This window comes from Abramis brama (assembly GCF_963993115.1).
Source record: "Abramis brama genome assembly, chromosome: 17".
Taxonomy (NCBI): domain Eukaryota; kingdom Metazoa; phylum Chordata; class Actinopteri; order Cypriniformes; family Leuciscidae; genus Abramis; species Abramis brama.
Genome location: NC_139979.1, coordinates 1,671,868 through 1,692,500, shown reverse-complemented (window position 1 = coordinate 1,692,500; position 20,633 = coordinate 1,671,868). Strand labels below are relative to the sequence as shown.

The 20,633-nt window shown below is 37.8% G+C and overlaps 1 protein-coding gene across 3 annotated transcripts in view; it reads left to right on the top strand.

Moving 5' to 3' along the window:
- The window catches only part of rftn1b (raftlin, lipid raft linker 1b), a 137,281-nt gene that overhangs the window by 40,166 nt on the left and 76,482 nt on the right, over positions 1 to 20,633 (top strand). For 2 of the 3 annotated variants that reach the window (XM_084088752.1, XM_084088754.1), the window contains exon 3: positions 13,239 to 13,419. In XM_084088752.1, the coding sequence (XP_083944878.1) occupies positions 13,239 to 13,419 (181 nt within the window). The remainder of the gene's footprint in view (positions 1 to 13,238; positions 13,420 to 20,633) is intronic. The other variant, XM_084088753.1, reaches the window with a different exon arrangement.

Here is a 20,633-nt window from a genome sequence, read left to right as displayed (position 1 = left end):
TGAATTTTCACCACTTTAACATCAAGGGCCCTATTTTAACGATCTAAGCAAATGGTCTGAAGCGCAGGGCGCAAGATCACTTAGGGTGAATCCGAATCCACTATCGCTAGTTTAACGATGGGAAAAATGGTCGGCGCTCCCGGCGCTGGTCTAAAAGGGTTGTCCCTATTCTCATAATGAGTAATGGGTGTGTTTTGGGATTTACGTGCATTAAACCAATCAGAGTCTCATCTCCCATTCCCTTTAAATGCCAGTTGCGCTCGCGCCATGGCGGATTCGCTATTTACATGACGGAATTTGATAGTGGAAAGACCGAACGCGTCTCCAGAGCGCAAACGGATCTGCTCGTGCGTGAGGTTAAAGCGCAAGCAGATCATCTACGGGACAAGCCGGATTCCACCATATCTTTATGTACACAATAATAATTTTTTACATTGTAATCCTTTTATTTTAAATATTTGGCATGTTTGTGTGCTGCTGTGCGTCCCTGTGTGTGTAATAAGCAGAGTGTACGCGCGTTGTGGACCCGCCTATAGGCAGACATTACTAACACACTCTTTAAGGCGAGACACTACAGGTGAATAGGGTAAAATTTTAAAATAATAGATATCACCATGAAACTTCCTCAGTTGATTACTTACACAAGTATATAAAAAAAATGTATTACAAGTTTTAGAAATTTGTATGTTTAATTATGCAAATTAGGCATTATCTCATTAAATATGCACGATTTTGCATATATTTTCGGTAGATAGATCTGAACATATGATAAAGCCAGGTGCAAATGTATTTTTTCATTTTGTTTACACACAAGATGAAAATAAAGATTCAGAGGGATTTCAGGATATATGCTTTTATTACCTAGGAAATCAAAATATACTGTCCATAGCCTTAAAAAAATCGATTTTCGCCATTTTTTTTATTTTATTAAAATGTCACATAAATCAGGCCAGGAATGATTTATTAACAAATCCCTCTGAAAATATCTTCAGAATACTGCTAAGTGTATAACTGGAGAGTTTGGTGTACATAGGCTGAGATGTTTGTACTGGAGAATGACAAAAAACTCATTTTGAGAAAACGGCATTTAAAGAGTTAAACAGCTCTAAATGAGATTTCGTCGTTAGCTTTAAATCCCCCTTTGGACATTCACGATTGGTTACTGATAGAAAGGAAATGTCCATATTTGGGTTACATAGCGTTGTGCAGGAGACTCAGAGCTTTACAGCGATACCGGTCATGACAGATTTCAGTGAACAGACGGATCTCGGCGTGTCGCGTTGGAATGCTGACTTCTTGGTAAAGTTGGGAGAAATTTACTGCCGCAAGTAAACAAAATGTAATAAAATAAACAACTTAATGTATGTTTTCAACGTTTTCTTTATAGCAGCTTGAAAGAACACATATTGAAGGAGTAAACTAGCCCAAAATCTCAAAACTGACCACTGCATGAAAAATCTATGTTTTTGCCTGGCGTGTCTCGCCTTAAATAACAAAAAAAATATTGCGCCATTGACTTTAGCCCAGGTTTCAGTTGGTCAATGGCTCAGTCTATTTCTGTTGCCTCAATATAGCAATGCGTCAACAATGCGCCAGAACACACCTCGTTCTCAGACCAGCAGCCCATGGGCACACAAATGGGCGCAAATGCATTTGCTATTTAAACAACGTGGCGCAGGACGTGAAAATGAAAACTGCGTTGGACTGAAACTAGCAAAAAACACTTGCGTTGCGCTTGGCGCTGCATAAGATAGGGCCCCAAGTGTAAATAGCCCGCCTTGTTGGCGGAGGCTATTTACAGTAACCCCGCCCACCGCTGTCTGATTGAGCCAGACAAAATTTCAAAAGAAACCTGTCTGATAACAGGATCAGTGTGTGGAGAATAAGGTGGGTTGTGATAGCTTTGATATGACTGACCTGAGTTCAAATCCGCCGTTTTCTGAACTCATTCTTGTCCCTTGCATATCAGCTTAAAGAGGCATTCGTTTTAAATAAAAGTGTACAAAATGTTCGAAAAGTGGAAATAAGACATCTAACGGGTATTTAATAGTGGGAATAAAGTATTTAAAGTCCCCCAGTGGTGAAAACCAAGCTTTTATTGTTGTTTATATGTCTATGTGGTGTTTTTAACATGCTGAAACGCCGGGAATGAACACGTCAAAATGTTCCTCATTTAAATAATTCATACGCAGAATAAAGGGGCGGGGCCTGGTTGAGTTAGTTAGTAGTGTGTTAAACTGGTGGTTATGGTAAGGGGCGGGACATTTCCCAAACACACTCGAAGTGCTCAACCAATAACAACACACTGCTCCAGCCGACCAATCAGAGCACAGTGTGCTTTTCAGAAGGAGGGGCTTCATAGAGACAGGAAGTAAACAGAGCGTTACTGACAGACTGGGAAGAGAGGAGCCGCAACAATGGAGAATATGAGGAGAATAATCAACATTCAAGCAGGAAAACCTGTTCTAGACCCCAAAAACAAATCAAAACTATGAAAAGGGGAATATCAGGCCCTCTTTAAATTGTTTAAAACTGTTGTTGAAGGAAAGAAGGAGGTCAATGGATCAATGGAGAGGTTCTAGATATGAGAGGAATGAAGGGGAGGGATGATGGGAGGAGAGAGATTTGGGAACGGCTCCACAGCCACAGCTTGATTCTCTCACAAAGGGTCATTAGTGAAGTAATTAACGCGCGCCGCGGTGCCCTGGGGCTCGTGTGCCGACTGTGAGCAATGACTACTAATGACATAAAGCAGTCTTCCACGGAGCAAAGCCTCAAGAAATACTTCCACACACGACACTGCAAAATAATCCTGTTTCATTAGAGACACAGACAAACATATTTCACAGATGCCTCACGTTATTTATGGCGTTTATCTCACCGGATCTTTCCAGTTGATTAAAACTAAGGTATTATGTCGTTAATAGTCATGAGATAAGAATTGCCTAACGTTCTGTAAAAACATTAGCAGTTCCTTCCCACAGATCTTTATTCCAAACCTCATGCAAATTGGATTGAACTGCTTTTTCCCAGCGGCAGAACGCTAACCAAGCCATTTCTGCCGGTTCATTCGTTCCATTCTCGATTCTTTTTAATGCACTGGCTCGTGAACGTTCAGGGCTCGGAGACCGCAAGTACAACTCCTGTCGCTTTAAATGGGGAAACATCAAATTCTCCAAAGCTGTTCACCAATCTGGCATCAAGATTGGCTCGTTTATTTAGAAGGCGGGGCTTATTCCGCCATTTTGTGCGTTACACTTTCTCCAAATTTCTCCAATTTCTTCCCACAGGAACACACTCCCTCAGATTTAATGGGGGAAACTGCAAGAACACGAGTAAAACCAACGATTATCAGTTTAAACTAAAGGTTGGACTCGATATAGTGTTCCTTACAACTTACCAAAGATCCAGTGATCATGGATATTGACATGCAAATCGTGTTTCCTGACATTTATATGAGCCTGATTTCGATGCCGGGGATATACATAAAGCAAATTTGCCCGTGAACGCTTTATAAAATACTAAGGGTTTAACAATATATCGTGTCACAATATATCGCAATACAAAAATGCAACATGCACTGTGGAAAGTGACAATATGTATCATGGATAGTTCACCCAAAATAAAAATTACTGTGTGAGAAAAAATCCAACTTTTCAGAGTTTTAGTGACTACATTAAACTACTATACTGTATATAATAGGGCTGAAACGATTCATCGAGTTACTCGATTTACTCGATTACAAAAATTCCTCGAGGCAAAAACTCTGCCTCGAAGCCTCATTAAATTCCTATGACGCGCACTATACACGCAGGGATCTGATTGTTTCACACGGACCATTGTTCAATGTTCAGGAAGCACACCATAGCGCGTGATACATTTTGAATTTAGTTGGCGCGATGGCGGAGAGTAAAGATGTCCATAAACGGCAGAGAATGTCTAAAGTTTGGGATCGCTTCCTTTCAGCGTCGCTGAAACAAGGTAACGATTCTGTCCCCCGCATTTTTTTTTTGACCCAGCGCCAATATTCACGCCCGTGCCTAAGCCTATACATTGCTGTTCGCTGATTTTAATCCCATACTGTATTTGTAGTGATGTCGTGATGCGGTTTGACTAGATATGATGTTTAGCTTTGATGTTTTAAGTAGTAAACATAAGTATAGCCTAAAAAAAGAACCCCTACACACACACACACACACACACATGCACCCTCGTCTCTCTCACGCGCCAGTCAGACCAATTGCGACAATGCATCACATATGCTTAAACTTTTATGTAGCCACGCAACAGTAATTTCAGCATGCATTCACTGTATACACCGGGACGTGATGGAGGAGCACATATTGTATTGCAGTCTTTGCGAGACCTTGTTTGTAGGCTATGTCACGTCTGCCAAATAGTTACAGACAAAAAAAAAAAAAAAATGAAACTCCCCAGCCTGCTTTTATATTCATTTCATTTATTTTTGTTCTCCGGTGGGTAATTTGCAGAAGGTGCAATCCTTTTTTTGTAATGTTGTATTAAGAAGACAAAACTAAGGCCAAATGGCCTTTACTATTTAAGTTTGTATTCATAGTTTTACATGTTATACATGTTTTACAGTATAAAGTTGACTTAACTGTATTGTTATATAATTGTTGGCACTGGCACTTATAAACACTAAATGGGTAAAAATTACAATAAATAGGCTTAGTTTTGGAGCCAAATGTTGGAGTTGGAATAAATACCTGGGTTTTTTTTGGGGTTTTTTTTGAGAAATAAAAGCCAAATGCTTGATCATTTTACAGCCACATCATTTTCGTTATGCATTATTTGTTTTGGTTGTTTAAAAACACACTAAATTTTTTTATCCGATTACTCGATTAATCGATCGATTAAGTGCTAGATTAATCAATTACAAAAAGAATCGATAGCTGCAGCCCTAGTATATAATGTTGAATATAATGTATAATAATGCAGTGGGGGAATATTTATGGGTCCTGATAATACCAAATGTCTGATGTTTCCAGTAAAAGTGTCCTACATTATAAATATATCTAGTCAGTGAAAGAGTACAAGAATATTAGTCTAAAATAATTCTGCATTTTCAGCTTCAGAATCATGAATATTGTTATTCTGGTGTCACTATTGTCCTGTGCGTTGGGTTTCAGCACCAAGTCCAAGTCTATTCATTTATACACACAATTTAACACTAATTTTACCATTTTAATCAACAGTAGTACATTTTTTGTTAACCTTTTATCATATATCTTGGAGTATCGCAATAATATCGTATCGTGAGTTCAGAATCGTGATATTTATCGAGTCGTGACATGAGGGTATCGTTACACCCCTAATAAATATAATATAGGTAGGTCTAATCTGGGTGATCAATGTTATATTTATATAAAACTTGTATAGTTTTTTGTCAGTTTTTATTTAAAAACGTCCAATTATGCAGAAAATCCGATGGTAAATATTTAATTGATACAATATATAATAATACAATATATAGGGTGTGATTTTACCTCATAATTCAGCATATCGACACAAAATGAAAACTGCAAATCCAGCTTTCTCTGCCTGGATCCAGTTGTTTCTGTGAATCACAGCGATTCATTTGCTTCTCGTTCTGTATCTTTCAGCAGTCTGTAAAAATATACCTCAGATTTCTTGTCAAATCTAGTTATACAGTCGATCTCAAAGCTCTTTCCCGTTTTAGATGTGTTTTGTGTGTTTTTCATGGCATTCACGCTGAAAACAAGTGCTGTCGCTCAGTGTTTCTGCCACTCGGTGTGTGTGACCGGCCGACGGTGACGTCACACGCATAAACCCTTTATTTGAGTTGTATATCTTTATATATCTAAAGTCTTTGGTGTAAACACACACGTCTGTTTCGATTCTTGTGTGCCTGAAAGCGATGCTCATGAGGCCTGGAAGAACCAGAAAAGAGCAATCCTTACAAAAAATCCTGCTGGAAAACACAAGCTCGTATGTATTCCCGAGTAATCATTCACTCTTGGATGGGTCGTGTATTAGAGTTAATGTAAAAATAATTACATTTCTTATTAATAGTCTCTGCGGCGTCGGCCAAAGTCTGCTGCTGTAATTGAGTTTTTGTGTCTAATGTCTTTGGGCAAGGGTTACCATTATTACTCTTACCATTATTAATCACAGGAAATAAACTTTTACAGTGGCACACAGATACAGATGTGGAGTTTCGCAAGCAAACAGATATTATTAAACCTGCTAAATGTCACATTTGCCCTCCACACTTTGCTATTTGCAAATAATTGATATAATAATTCTTCCAGATACAAATGTTGACATTAATGAATATTACCCAAGGCTGAGACAAAATCACAGACGCACATGTTATTGCTCAAAAATGTTTTTCATCAACTTTGTTTCTCCTTCAGACCTAAAAATTAAACAATTAGGCTTATAGCAATTTTCTGGTTCTTCCAGGCCTCATGAGCATCATTTCAGGCACACAAGAATCTGCCTTAGCGTCACACAGACGTGTGTGTTTACACCAAAGACTTTAGATATATAAAGATATACAACTCATATAGAGGGTTTATATGTTGGCCGGTCACACACACCGAGTGGCAGAAACACTGAGCGACAGCATTTGTTTTCAGCGTGAATGCCATGAAAAACACACAAAACACATCTAAAACGGGAAAGAGCTTTGAGATCGACTGTATAACTAGATTTGACAAGAAATCTGAGGTATATTTTTACAGACTGCTGAAAGCTACAGAACGAGAAGCAAATGAATCGCTGTGATTCACAGAAACAACTGGATCCAGGCAGAGAAAGCTGGATTTGCAGTTTTCATTTTGTGTCGATATGCTGAATTATGAGGTAAAATCACACCCTATATATTGTTATATTGTATTGACAACTCATCTATTAAATATCTACCATCGTATATTCTGAATAATTGGATGTTTTTAAAGAAACACTGGCAAAAAAAAGTTTTAAGGCTGGATGATATGATGATATATAACACTGATATACTGTAAGTGATCACCCAGATTTAGATCTATATTGTATTTATATAAAGCATTCACTGGCAAATGTGCTTTATGTATTTCCCCGGAGTCGAAATCAGGCTCATATAAATGTCAGGAAACACGATTCCTGCTGCATGTCGATATCCATGATCACTGGATCTTTGGTAAGTTGTAAGCAACACTATATCGAGTCCAACCTTTAGTTTAAACTGATAATCGTTTGTTTTACTCACAGTTTCTCCTATTAAATCCAGTCACTCTCAGCTCTTCTGCCGCTCGGTCCGGCTGAGGGAGTGTGTTCCTGCGGGAAAGTGACGTCAATGCATTTCCTCTATAGAGTTATAGAATGAATGCAATTTTAATTGCAAAAGAAGATATACATCCATGCACCAATGCTACATTTTTCTAAATGTCAGAATAATTTGTTAACAAACAAGTATTCATTACTTCAGTGAGCTCATTGTGTCTGCATTAAATTATTACATTGTTTAAATTAATATATTTTTAGCTAACTGTGATTTGTATATGTACATTTCTGAAATACATAACTTAGACAGTTTCCTCTGATAACAGATTACTCTAAATTGTAATGTGGACTCATGCATTTTGTAAAAAGCGCTACAAATAAATGTGAATTGAATATATGTGAGGCTATCTGAGAGGCTTGTGCATTTGCTCTCCATTTCTTCTCATTAGTGTCTAGGCTAGAGAGATAGAGAGGATAGAGAGCTCTTTTATGATTTGTCTTTCCCATGGGATGAGCGACAGGATCACGTTATCAAAAGCTGATCTGAACAAGACATTTCTGTTTTGGCTGCCACAGACTTCGCCGTTTAGGGAGTGATCAAGGCCAACTCAAGCAACATCCCAATGTGTGTTTTCCCAGTGGCATGTGATCAAATTTGTTGCTTATTTTTTTGTGTACGAGACATAAGTGCACATTTACATTTATGCATTTGGCAGACACTTTTATCCAAAGCGACTTGCATTGCATTAAACATTTACATTCTTATCAGTTCTTGCTTTCCCTGGGAATCGAACCCATGACCTTAGCGTTGCAAGCGCCAACGCTCTACTGTTTGAGCTACGGGAAAGCATATAGGAGGAGATGGCGAAGAGAACGAATAACATTGAATGTGACAGGGCAAACCCAGCATGCATCTGCCTCTGTTTACACACACAAAGCAAAAAATCAAATCAAACATACCAGGATTAATTATACTTAAACAGATCCGACCGTGCATGTACGGTTTAGCAGGCTTTATCTGTGGACTATTTTCTCATCATTCGTTTTATCTCACAGCTTGTGGAGAATATGATTGAGCAATCCAGGGTTATTTTTAGCTGGCCAATGATTTGCCTGAAGCGCCCTTTGCTTTGTGTGTGTGTGTGTGTGTGTGTGTGTGTGTGTAACAATTTAACAATAGAACTTTGGAATTACGCCTGAGAAAAGAAGAACATCACGTGGCCACAATCACTTTTCTGTCTCCTCTTTGTATTTTTTACCTACAGCCAGAGAGCAAAATTAACACTCACAAAGTGCCAAACGAGAGTGAAATTTATAAATGCAACAAAATACCACTGTTTAACAGATGACTTTTATGTAGAATATTCCTTCCATCAAGCCACCAACACTAAAGTGTAGACAAGTACTTAAAATCCCCCTGTAGTCAATAATGTTATCCCTTAAAACTCATCTTTGATCACCAAAATGACATATTTAAAAGTTTTTTCCTTTCTTCATGCCTTAAAATATCTTGAATGTAACTCGACACCCTTGCCTCATTTAGTATACGTGGTTCTATGAATATGCAAATGAGCCCCGCCTCCACTCACTCACTCAGAGATCCACTGGTTGACGATCACACGTTGATCTGATTGGTTACAAGGTAGTTTGTGACGTCAGAAACACCAGCGATTTCAAAGCGTGTTTTTGAGACTGTCTTTGGTTCACTGCAGTTTTAAGGAGAAAATACTCAGCAATGGTGTCGACTTATGAATTTACACATGCTTTGTCTTAAAGCTTATTAAAAACACCACATAGACACATAAACAACATTAAAAACTGGATTTTTTTTTACCACTGGATTTTAAAATATAAAATACAAAAAATTCCACGGCTGGTAAATGTTCCTAATTCTCCCAGCATTAGCAGATGGTGCAAAAAGCTACTTTTAGTCTGTATCTACAACAAAAAAAACAGATAAATATTGCTCAATTTGCAAGGGACCGTGATAAATCTGCAAGCATGACTGGATCTGAAACTGTTCTCTGGGAATATATTGTTTGTTTGGTAGCGAGGCGTTTTTAGCTGAGCAACATGTACTTTCCAAAACTGCTGTCGAGTCACACATATCTGTCTTTGTCTCGCTATAAATAGATTTATTCTACCTTTAAAAAGCAGAACAAGTGTCTAGAGCTTTAAATGACTTCCTGTGCATCTTTAGTTTGAGTTCAGTGTTGAAGTCAGCTTCTTCCAGTAAACCGCACACATGTGACATACAGTTTATGGGAAGCACCGTTGACCGTTCGACTGGGTTTATTTTTGGATCACACTCACTCCGGGCAACAGTTTGGGTTGCTTTATATGAGCGCGTGAGCAGACAGACACACTCTGAGTGTGTGTCTCTCTGGGACAGTTGTGCAAAGCCCTGCGTCCAACCGGCTGTGTTTGCATAACAACTTACTAACTTTCTTACAGAATGCATTTAGCATGCATCATCACAATGCATATCATACACAGTTATCATATTTTGAGTAAATTGCTGCTGATATCACACTTATTTTCTTCCTCAGTAATTCTATATTGTTTTCCAGTACAAATACCATTCATGCATTATATCTATTCATAAATCATTGTAAACAAATTTCAAATGCATTATAATATTTGCAGATTTCTTGTTACATCATGTGTTTTAATACATTATACTTTTTAAAGGTGTTCAATGAATCGATAATATTATCATATAACTGTGGTTACAATTATTCATGAGAGCATTATAAGGTGCATAATTAATGCATTAAAATACTTTATACTGTATATAAAGGCTTCAAATATAGTGTTACCCAAAATACTGGAGCATTCTTAACATATATTTGCATGATTAGCTAAATGATAAGATATAAAGTTTTCTGAAAAAAATAAAATAAAAATCAAGTGACTGAAATTTATGCTTAAATCAAGAAAATTATAAAATAAAATAAAATTATAAAATAAAATAAAATAAAATTTAATAAAAATGCCAATAAATTTGTTTTCTTATGGCATAGTACAATCTCACTTAATTTTTATTAAAAAAAAGACTTAATATTTGACATTATTTTGCTTCTAAGGGAAGCATATCTTGATTTAAGATTGTTTAGATATTTGTACTGGAAAACGACAAAAATACTGAATACGAAAATCATTTGGACACAGAAATAGAAGCAGAAATTGCATTGCATTGTTTTGCTATTTGGCAAATCTCATAGATAATCTGGGTATTTCATGCATGCTAAAAAAAATGTCACATACCGTTTACAGGATGCATACTGAGATTAGTCAATTCAAAAGCATAGCAAATGTCATTCAAACATGTAAACAAGGCCCATTATAGAATTAATTCTCAAATGTTCCTTTCAAAATGTGTGCTATAATATCACCAGTTTTAACGCGTATGCTATGTACCTCTAAACTGCACACTAACAATGCATTGTCCACTCATTGACACCGGTGTGTGTGTGTGTGTGTGTTCGTGATTTCCCCTCAGTCCTGCTCTCTCATTAGCATATGACTGTCTGGATTGTGTTGAGAGACAGATCTGATGTGTTGTTGCACAGCTGGGCGATTCTGACACTTTCTGTCTGTTATGTTGCATGTCTCCTCTTTCCCTCTCTCTTTTCCCATTATGCCCAGACAAGACTTAGATTAAAATGGGGGGAAAAAATGTTCCTCCCACTCTGAAGCATGTGGCCAGTAACACCCAGTGTATCTCATTACAGCCAGAGCGGGGCGTGACTGGGCTGTCAGATACAGCAAAGCTCTTGTGTAAAAGACTCTCATCTCACGTCCAGATAAACAATCACATTTAATTGGATTTTTCACCAGGCCCATTAAATCATAGACAAGGTTAGTCAGGCACCAGTTGCGAACGCGACCCCGTCTTCATTCTCTCTTACATCGCAAACAAACTAGCTAATCCTCCTGGAGAAAAGTGCTTTGAAAAACAACAAAATGCGTTTGACTGTCCAGTGTCTGTACGGCAAAAATACAAACTAGGGGTTATAGCCTATTAAATATTCATGATTTAGTGGCAGTGATTTTAATGTTGATTTATAAAGTGATGCACATCTTTAAAACATGTCAGAGCTGTTGGCTCACACAGGACTCGGGTTCAGTCTGGCATTACCTATACTTTCCTGTATATTACTGTCTACTGTCCAGTAAAAATATAATAAAAATAATATTTGTAAAAAATAAGCCTCTACTTGCCATTTTTATATATCACATTTTTTAATTTTATTTGAAAAACAATATAAAATAATAATAAAAAATAATTAACAAGAACATAATATAAATGTTATTAAAATAAAAATATTATAAAAATGTTTTATATATACAATTTAAAATTTTAATTTTATTTAAAAAAATAATATAAAAAATAATAAAATAAATAAAAAAATAAACAAGAACATAAAAAATTATAAAATTAAAATATTTTTTTAAAATTGTTTTATATATAAATTTTTCATTTTTAAAAATAATATAAAATAATAAAATAAAAATAAAAAATATGTTTGTTTTAAAAATCCTAGAGGCCTCTGGCATTTTTCATGTTTAAATGTTTCGAAAATATACACATATATAATTAAAAAAAAACATTACTTATAGAAGCCTCTGCTTGGCATTTTTCTTATATTTCAATGTTTTGAAAATATTATAAAATAATTTATACTCATGCACACTGAAAATTATATATTTTTCCGTTTTCGATGGACTTTTCTTCCATATTGAGACGTATATCTGAGTGAAACTGTTTGTGTATTGAAACCAATAATGTATCTTGTCTTTAGGGAATTAATTGGATCGTAGGAAGTTGGGATCTGAATGCCAGTTTGCAGACAGTTGTGTACATGCATAAATCACTTATAATAAACAAAAACAATCTGTCAAAAAAAAAGAAAGAAAAATTGTAAATTTTGATTTCCAGCTGATTTAAAATATTCCTTCCTGTGCTCGGCAACGACTGTTTGGCTAAAATTCTGTTATATAAAAAGAAGGATTTATCATCAGACCGCTGTGTGTGAGTGTGTGATCTGCTGTTCTCACCCGTGTGTGTCCTCCGGGATCTAAATGCCAGTTTGCAGACAGTTGTGTGCAGGGATAAATAACTCATAATAAACACTGTAATAATCTGTAGAAAAAAAGAGAGAGAGAGAGAATTTTCAATTTTGATATTGTGGTGACTTTAAATATTCCTTCTTGTACTTGGCAATGACTGTTTGGCTAAAATTTTGTTATTTATGTTATTTAAAGGGGTGTTTGATTATGATTTCACTTTTCTAACTTTGGTTAGTGTGTAATGTTGCTGTTTGAGCATAAACAACATCTGCAAAGTTACAACGCTCAAAGTTCAAAGCAAAGGGAGATATTTGCTTTTAAAGAAATCGCTTCTTAAGGACTACAACAAACGGCTGGTAGAGACTACACCACATTCCTCTAAAATTTGCATAAACCCCGCCCCCTGAACACATTTCATGACAGAATTTGCTAATCAATGACTAGAAGATAACTACACATCAGCTTCATAAATTCATCAACTAACCATTCAGAAATGTCCTGTTGCTTCTACATGTTGTCTCTTCTTCTTGAGTCTCTCCATCATTGTCTGACTCCGGTTTGAACATAAAAAGCTAAACGTTTTTGAAATGTTCAGTGCATGTGTGTGTGTGTGAGGTAAAAGAACACAAGCTCTTGAAGCTCCGCCCACTGTGCCGGGAGCACCAGCTCATTTGCATTTAAAGGAACACACACAAACGGTGCATTTTTGCTCACCCTCAAAAAGTGACAATTTTAACATGCGATATAAAAATATCTGTGGGGTATTTTGAGCTAAAACTTCACACACACACTCTGGGGACATCAGAGACTTATTTTACATCTTGTGAAAAGGCCATTATACCACCCCTTTAAGGACTTCTCATCAGAACGCTGTGTGAGTGTGTGATGTGCTGTTCTCACGCGTGTGTGTCCTCCAGCAGATGGGACGTCGACGCTGTGTGTGTCCTCGGTGAGGGAGCTGCCGTCTCAGCTTCAGGATCTCTACCAGCAGGGCTTCGTTCTGAGCGCTGTGCACCCGTTCGTTCACCCGTGTGGACCCGAGCCCGCCAGCATCCAGCGCCAGCTCTACCGGGCCGTGCTCATCAGAGTCTCCGACAGGTGGGGTCACAACACACACACACACACACACACGACGGGAACATGAACTCCACAGGTGCTGCTGACATTTATTTCAGGGGTCATTTCTGTCAGGACCACTATCGTCAAATACGATTTACATTTAGCATATAGTTTGGATTGGCGGTATGGTTCTGTTCTGGGCAAGAACTAGCCTAGCATGGATAAGAGTAGCAATAACCCCCCTTAGGGTAAACAGAACAGAACAGAACCAGCATGAATGTATTGCAGATATCATTAATTCAAGATTTTAAAGTACAACATAATCGAGAATTTATTCTGATTCAAAGGGGAATCAGAATGCCAAACCCTGACTGAGACAGGTGGAGCTGGGGAGGGAGGAGGGTAATTCGCTCCTGAGAAACGCGATAGCCGCTGATAATCCTGAAGGAGCTTATATATGTATACAGTGATAGGCGTCGTATTCCTATAGGTAGACGTGGATCAGCTGAGAGTCACTGATGCGAGCTTGACTAACGTGACCTGCCAGAACTGATGCTACGCTTGATATCCCACTTTTTTTTGCCTCAAATCCTCAATAATGTTCCTCAAGATTTCTATCACCAAAAACATCATGATTTAGTGCCACCCTCTATCTGACACTTCAACAGGCTGCTTGCTACTTTACATTTAAAGTCCCCCTGTTGTCAATCATTTTATCCCTTAAAACTCATCTTTGATCACCAAAATGACAAATTTAAATGTTTTTCCTTGAGAAAAAATTATTCATGCCTTCAAATATCTTGAATGTAACTCGACACCCTTGCCTCATTTAGTATACGCGGATCTATGAATATGCAAATGAGCCCCGCCTCCACTCACTCACTCACTCAGAGATCCACTGGTTAACGATCACACGTTGATCTGATTGGTTACAAGGTAGTTTGTGACGTCAGAAACACCAGCGATTTCAAAGCGTGTTTTTGAGACTGTCTTTGGTTCACTGCAGTTTTAAGGAGGAAAATACTCAGCAATGCTGTCGACTTATGAATTTACACATGGTCTGTCTTAAAGCATATTAAAACACCACATAGACACATAAACAACATTAAAAGCTTGATTTTCACCACAAGGGGACTTTAAGACTGCTTAGGGTCCAATAGATTTGGTGCTGCCACGTCCTCTTTGCAAAGCCAGCTGGATTCTTACAGACCCCAAACTTTTAAACATTCTGAGCAAGTCAATGTAAATCACTATTTAAAACAACAACTGTTGACCAATGTGCTGTACATCGCATAAACATAAAAACAATAAAATCAAATAACAGACAATAATCAGATGACATACTGTATCATCGATTAAAAGCTATTTCAAACAAATAAGCCTTCAGTTTTGAGCACTCGCAACCCTAATACTAACCGGCAGACTAAAGAGTCCATCCACTGTGCGGCCAATTTCAGTACAACTGATCACAGACGTACAACTTTTACAGTGAATGAACACACCACTTAATGGCATGTAAAAACAAAACCTGTGATTGTTTGCTGTGCACGTCATTCACACAGTGGTCAGTATAACCCACACACTGGGCTAGACTTCACCGTTTCCCTCTGCACGAGACCAGCACTTTACAGTCCGTCACACACAGTTGGTGAATGTTAAAGAGCGGTTCGATAATCCTCTGGCAAAACAGTGTCAGCGACTCAAAGTCACATCCACTCCCTGCCTGGAGCTCTGCTGGATCACACACACACACACACACACACACAGTCCAGACCGGCCTGGCTGTGGTGGCGGAGTAAAGGGCACACACACACACACACACACACCACAGGCAGCTGCCACAATCACTTGTGTGAAGAGTGAGGGCCCTATTTTAACGATCTAAGCTCATGGTCTAAAGCTCACGGCACAAGTGCACTTAGAGCGTGCCCGAATCCACCTTTGCTAGTTTAACGACAGGAAAAATGGTCGGTGCTCCCGGTGCATGGTCTAAAAGAGTCGTCTCTATTCTCTTAATGAGTAATGGGTGAGTTTTGGGCTTAACGTGCAAAAAAACAATCAGAGTCTCTTCTCCCATTCCCTTTAAAAGCCAGTTGCGCTCGTGCCAAGGCGGATCCGCTATTTACATGACGGAATTGATGACTCCAGAGCACAAACAGATCTGCTCATGCGTGAGGTTAAAGCTGTGTGTGTGTGTGTGAGTGTGTGTGTGTGTGAGGTTAAAGTGCAAGCAGACCATCTACGGGACAATCCGGATTCCACCATATCTTTATGTCCACGATAATAATAATCTTTTACATTGTAATCCTTTTATTTTTAATATCACCAACACACGGTGTCCAGACCGGCTGCGGTGGCAGCGTCAAGAGCACACACACACACACACACACTCACACGCGCACACACCACAGGCAGCTGCCACAATCACATGTGTGAAGTTTGAGACTCTAGGCATGTGTCTGACCCTGTTGACCTCTAAGGGGAGATTCCCTGGAGGAAGGAATTGAGGTGATGTTTTTTTTTCTTATTTTCTATTAAACGGATGAAAAAAATAAAGTAAATTTAGTTTGACGTTAAGTGTTGTGGACATGATCCGAACCCCCGGCCTCTAGTGTTTTAGCGGCCGGTGCGGAGCCTATTTCTCTGAATGTTTTTGCAGTTTTAAATGCACATAAAGGCTCCTGAACAGTGTGGATCTGATGCTGGACAGTGACGACACACACACACACACTCAAAAACCCTGGAATTATTCCATTTTCATGGATGCACCAGGAATCCTGAAACACTTTCCTCCTGTATTTTACTGTTTTACTATACAACTCCTCTCTATATTACTGTTGATGTTTTGGCTACTCTTCCTTTCTGTATGAAGCAGCTGTGCGTGAGGAACATGATGAGCTCGATCTGTAAGCTGTACTGTACATTACACACTTCAGCGCATGTCAGGATGAACTCTCGGCACGACCTCCCTCATGCTCATGCGTCATGCACTGAAAAGCAAGAATGTTCATGCAAAAACTCATTATTGAAGTCATATGCACACTCCATCGCTCATCTTAAAGGAACAGCTGATGCAGCATTTACAGTTTGGTTATTTACTTAAACTCCTTTTGTTTCAAATCATATGCTGTCAGTTTATTTTTTAGTGTGAAACACAAAATTATACATTTGAAGGAATGTAGACACTCATAGTGATCGCGAATATCAAATAAAATCACTCAAGATTTGCTGTGCTTTTACAGAAATCATTTAAATATTTATTATTTGTGTCATAAAAATTAATTTCGTGACTGTAGCCAATTAAATCAAATAAAAATAAAAAACTAGTTTAAAAATACATTAAGAAACATTGACAATATATAATAATAAATGTATATAGATAGTTCCAATCATGCTGACCAAGGCTGCATTTATTTGATCAAAAATACAGTAAAAAATTTGAAATTTTATTACAATTTAAAGTAGTTATTTTCTATGTGAATATATAGTAAAGTGTAATTTATTCCTGTGATCAAAGCTGAATTTTCAGCATCATTACTCCAGTCTTCAGTGTCACATGATCCTTCAGAAATCATTCTAATATGAGGATTTGATGCTCAAGAAACAGAAAGAACAGCGTTTATTTAAAATAGAATATTTTGTAACATTATAAATGTCTATAAAATGTATAAACTTTTAAATGAGAGTGTATATTTAAATATTTTAGAATGAATACACCTACATACCTTTTTTGTTCATTATTTATTGTCAGTGTTTTTAAACTAAATTTAACTTATATTTAAATAATCAATGATGTCAAACCTGGAACGACACATTTATTCGAGCATGAATGAGTTTTAAGGATATCAGTGACTTAAATTCAGGGTCTTTTCCTCACACAAAGCTATGATTTCAAAAGTCATATAGACCACTTTTATATATATATATAAAAATTAGCAGTGAATATATTTTTCTGAAGTTTTCCTATTGCAATCCATGGAAGAAAGAAAGTCATATAGACCACTTTGTCATTTTTGGGAGATTGACAGCCCCTGGTAACTGTATGCTTTTGTCATATAGAAAATATCAGTGTGAATATTGCAATCCATGGAAGAAAGAAAGTTTGTAACAACATGAGAGAGTAAATAATGATAATTTTTCCTGCATAGAGTAGGCATGATGTGCATGTGTTGCTCATAGTGAAGACTTCTGTTTGTCTTCAAGAGGCCGAGAGCAAAACAAGACGAAAGAAGATCAGACTTGGATTGTGTCACGTGTGTGTTGATGTGCGCGTGTTGGGAGGAATCATAGTGTATCGTGACGGCTGCCAACCTTTGATGGCTTCGGCAAAGCTGCCTTGCTTTATCTTTGGCGTCTGTCACCGTGGAGACAGTCGCTCGCATCAGCATCGGCCCTGAGGGATAAACCTGCGGAAAAAAGAAAGAGAAAGGCGAGATATCAAACAGGGCACAGCTCCACTCCTCCCCTGCCAATCCCAGAAATCAGAGGAGAGAGAGGAAAAGTGCAGATGAAAGAAAACCTTCATGTAGCCATTTCTCGCTCTCTCCAAAAACAAACAGACCCAAAAACGTCCAGAGGAGAAGACAAAGGGAATGAGGGGAACAAACTGAGGGATGAAAGAAGGATCTGTTGGGAAATGGGCCACTTCTAATGGTCCAAGCTGGTCATTACCTGGTTTGGGTTTTGGTAAAGCGAGTTAAATCCTTCCAGAGGTGAATGAATGTTATTACTCAGCTCTTTCAAAGCCCGAGAGATTCCTTAGAAAGAATTAAATAGACACAGATTAGAAAAAGTAGACAGGATACTATAGATATACAGCTCTAGAATGTGAACTTCAACAGTGATATTTTGATATTTTTTTGTGCACTTCTGATCCATATTCAGAACATGCTAGTATTTCAGCCACTAAAAACAGCAGGACATTAACGTGAAAAACACTTAATGAACTAATACACTGATATTAAAAGATTAAATTCAGTATACACCTTATTTGGTGATGTATACTACATACAGGCGAGCAGATGAGCCCAGAATATGAACGTAAACGCATGTTAAGCATTTTGTTTATAACGGAATCCAGGTTTGTCTGCTTGACGGTACTTAGTATGTTTATTAATAAGCTGAATACTGTCTTAATGCACACTCTAATCTTAATAACCTTTTTTTCATTATAAAGAACCTTGTGTGCAATTAAAAAGCTTCCATGGATGTTAAAGGTTCTTCATGGAACCATTGATGCCAATAAAGAACCTAAGAGTGATTAAGCAACATAAGTATTTTCTTTATAATGGTGTTCTATGGGGAAACTCTTTTACTAAACAGGGCAAATTATTGTGAGAGCGCTATAATCCCATGAAAGCACAGATGCGAGTGGAAAGTTCTGAGCGTGATCTACTCGTGACGCACAAGTTAAAGAACGGATCATTTCCATAATGACCAACACAATCAAGAGCAGCACAAATTAGAGTTTGGTTCAAGACACTTTATTTGGGCGGTAAATAATGGTGCAAATACCAGTACATTGACGAGCGCAAACCTTAATAAATCACCTTGCATGATTCATTTAAATACTGTCCTCCCATAAACATTGTGTCTGAAAGGGAAACTCCTACAAATGCATATGCAGCCGCAAAATAATAACCATTTCCACGCCTTTTCAACGCTAATGTAAATCCTGACAGCAGTTTTTTAACACCAAAAGAAGGTTTGTGCTGTTAGTTCTGGCCAGTTTAGCACGTTGCATTCACATTTTGGTTGCATCTATTCGCCTGCATTCATTGGTTATGTCATAAGTGAACAGTTGAGAAAGAAACCGGATGAGTGTCAGTATATTCGTCCCGTGCATAAGGGTGGATTTCCTGCAGTGGTTCAAGCTGCAAGACTGCCGAATGACTAAAGAAACATTATTAGCAAGATGGTAGAAAACTGCACATTTCTTGTCTATTCCACCCACTGCCACTAATACCAGCGACGGAAATAAGCAGTTACAATAGCTTAAAGGTCCCGTATTATGCCCCTTTTCACAAGATGTAAAATAAGTCTCTGATGTCCCCAGAGTGTGTATGTGAAGTTTCAGCTCAAAATACCCCACAGATCATTTTTTACAGCATGTTTAAATTGTAATTTTTTGGGGCTCAGAAAAACGCGCCGTTTTAGTGTGTGCCCTTTAAATGCAAATAAGCTGCTGCTGGACGACCCAGGGGGCGGAGCTTCACGAGCTCGCGCTCAGTCTCTCAGGACAATTTCACCTCACGGAATGATGATAATATCAGAAACTCTCAGTAACGGTGTTCATTTCGAGTCGGACAATAATGCCTACACAGTCAGAGTGCTGTATAGAGATGGAACAGGTATAGTTTAGTAGTTTAATTACGGTTATTATAACGTATTTGTCATCTGCTTGTATGTATCCATTATTTATTAATATAGCCTACAAGTCTGCTGTCTGAATGATGATCAAACATATACTGATGAGTTTAATAAAGTTTATTGTACATCACACAAAAGATGAAGCGTCAGTTTTACTTCAGAAAATCACCGTAAGAGCTGAGTAAACACAGTAAGTTATAAGAAGTGCGCAAGTACGAATTTCGGTAGAGTTGAGGGAGCATTCCTGTGGGCGGAGGTTAGTCAAAAAACGGTTCTAGTGACGTCATTAAAGAAGGAAGTAGAGGGATGTAGTCCAAACGGGCCGTTCGATGTAGGCGACTTCTGTTAAATAAAATATCTCGCTTGGCATTGAACTTTGAGCTTTATAATTTTACAGATATTATTTATGCTCTAACAGCAACATTACACACTAACTAAAGTTTGAAACATGGGATCACGAAGAACGGGACCTTTAATATTTGTGGGAGAGCGTTGCTATAGAGAGTGACGATATTGTATTGCAGTTTGTAACACTTCAAAGTCAATACCAAATCAAAACTAGTTAGCACATTAGTTGTAATTGAAAAGGTTTAATGACAAAATATGGTTATGGTTACACTTAAAATAGTTACAAAATAGATGTATGAGATGATGATAACTAATACCATTAATCTTACCCAGCATCTAAATGTTACCTGAGAGAGAGAGAGAGAGAGAGAGAGAGAGAGAGAGAGAGAGAGAGAGAGAGAGAAAAGAGGAGGTAAAGAGAGAGAGAGAGACCCAAGAAAGGGACCCAGAGAAGAAGAGAGCCAGAGCATTAAGAGACAGAGCATCAGTTTCAATCTTCTTTTATCCTTTCCTGACCATGTGACTAAAACACAGAT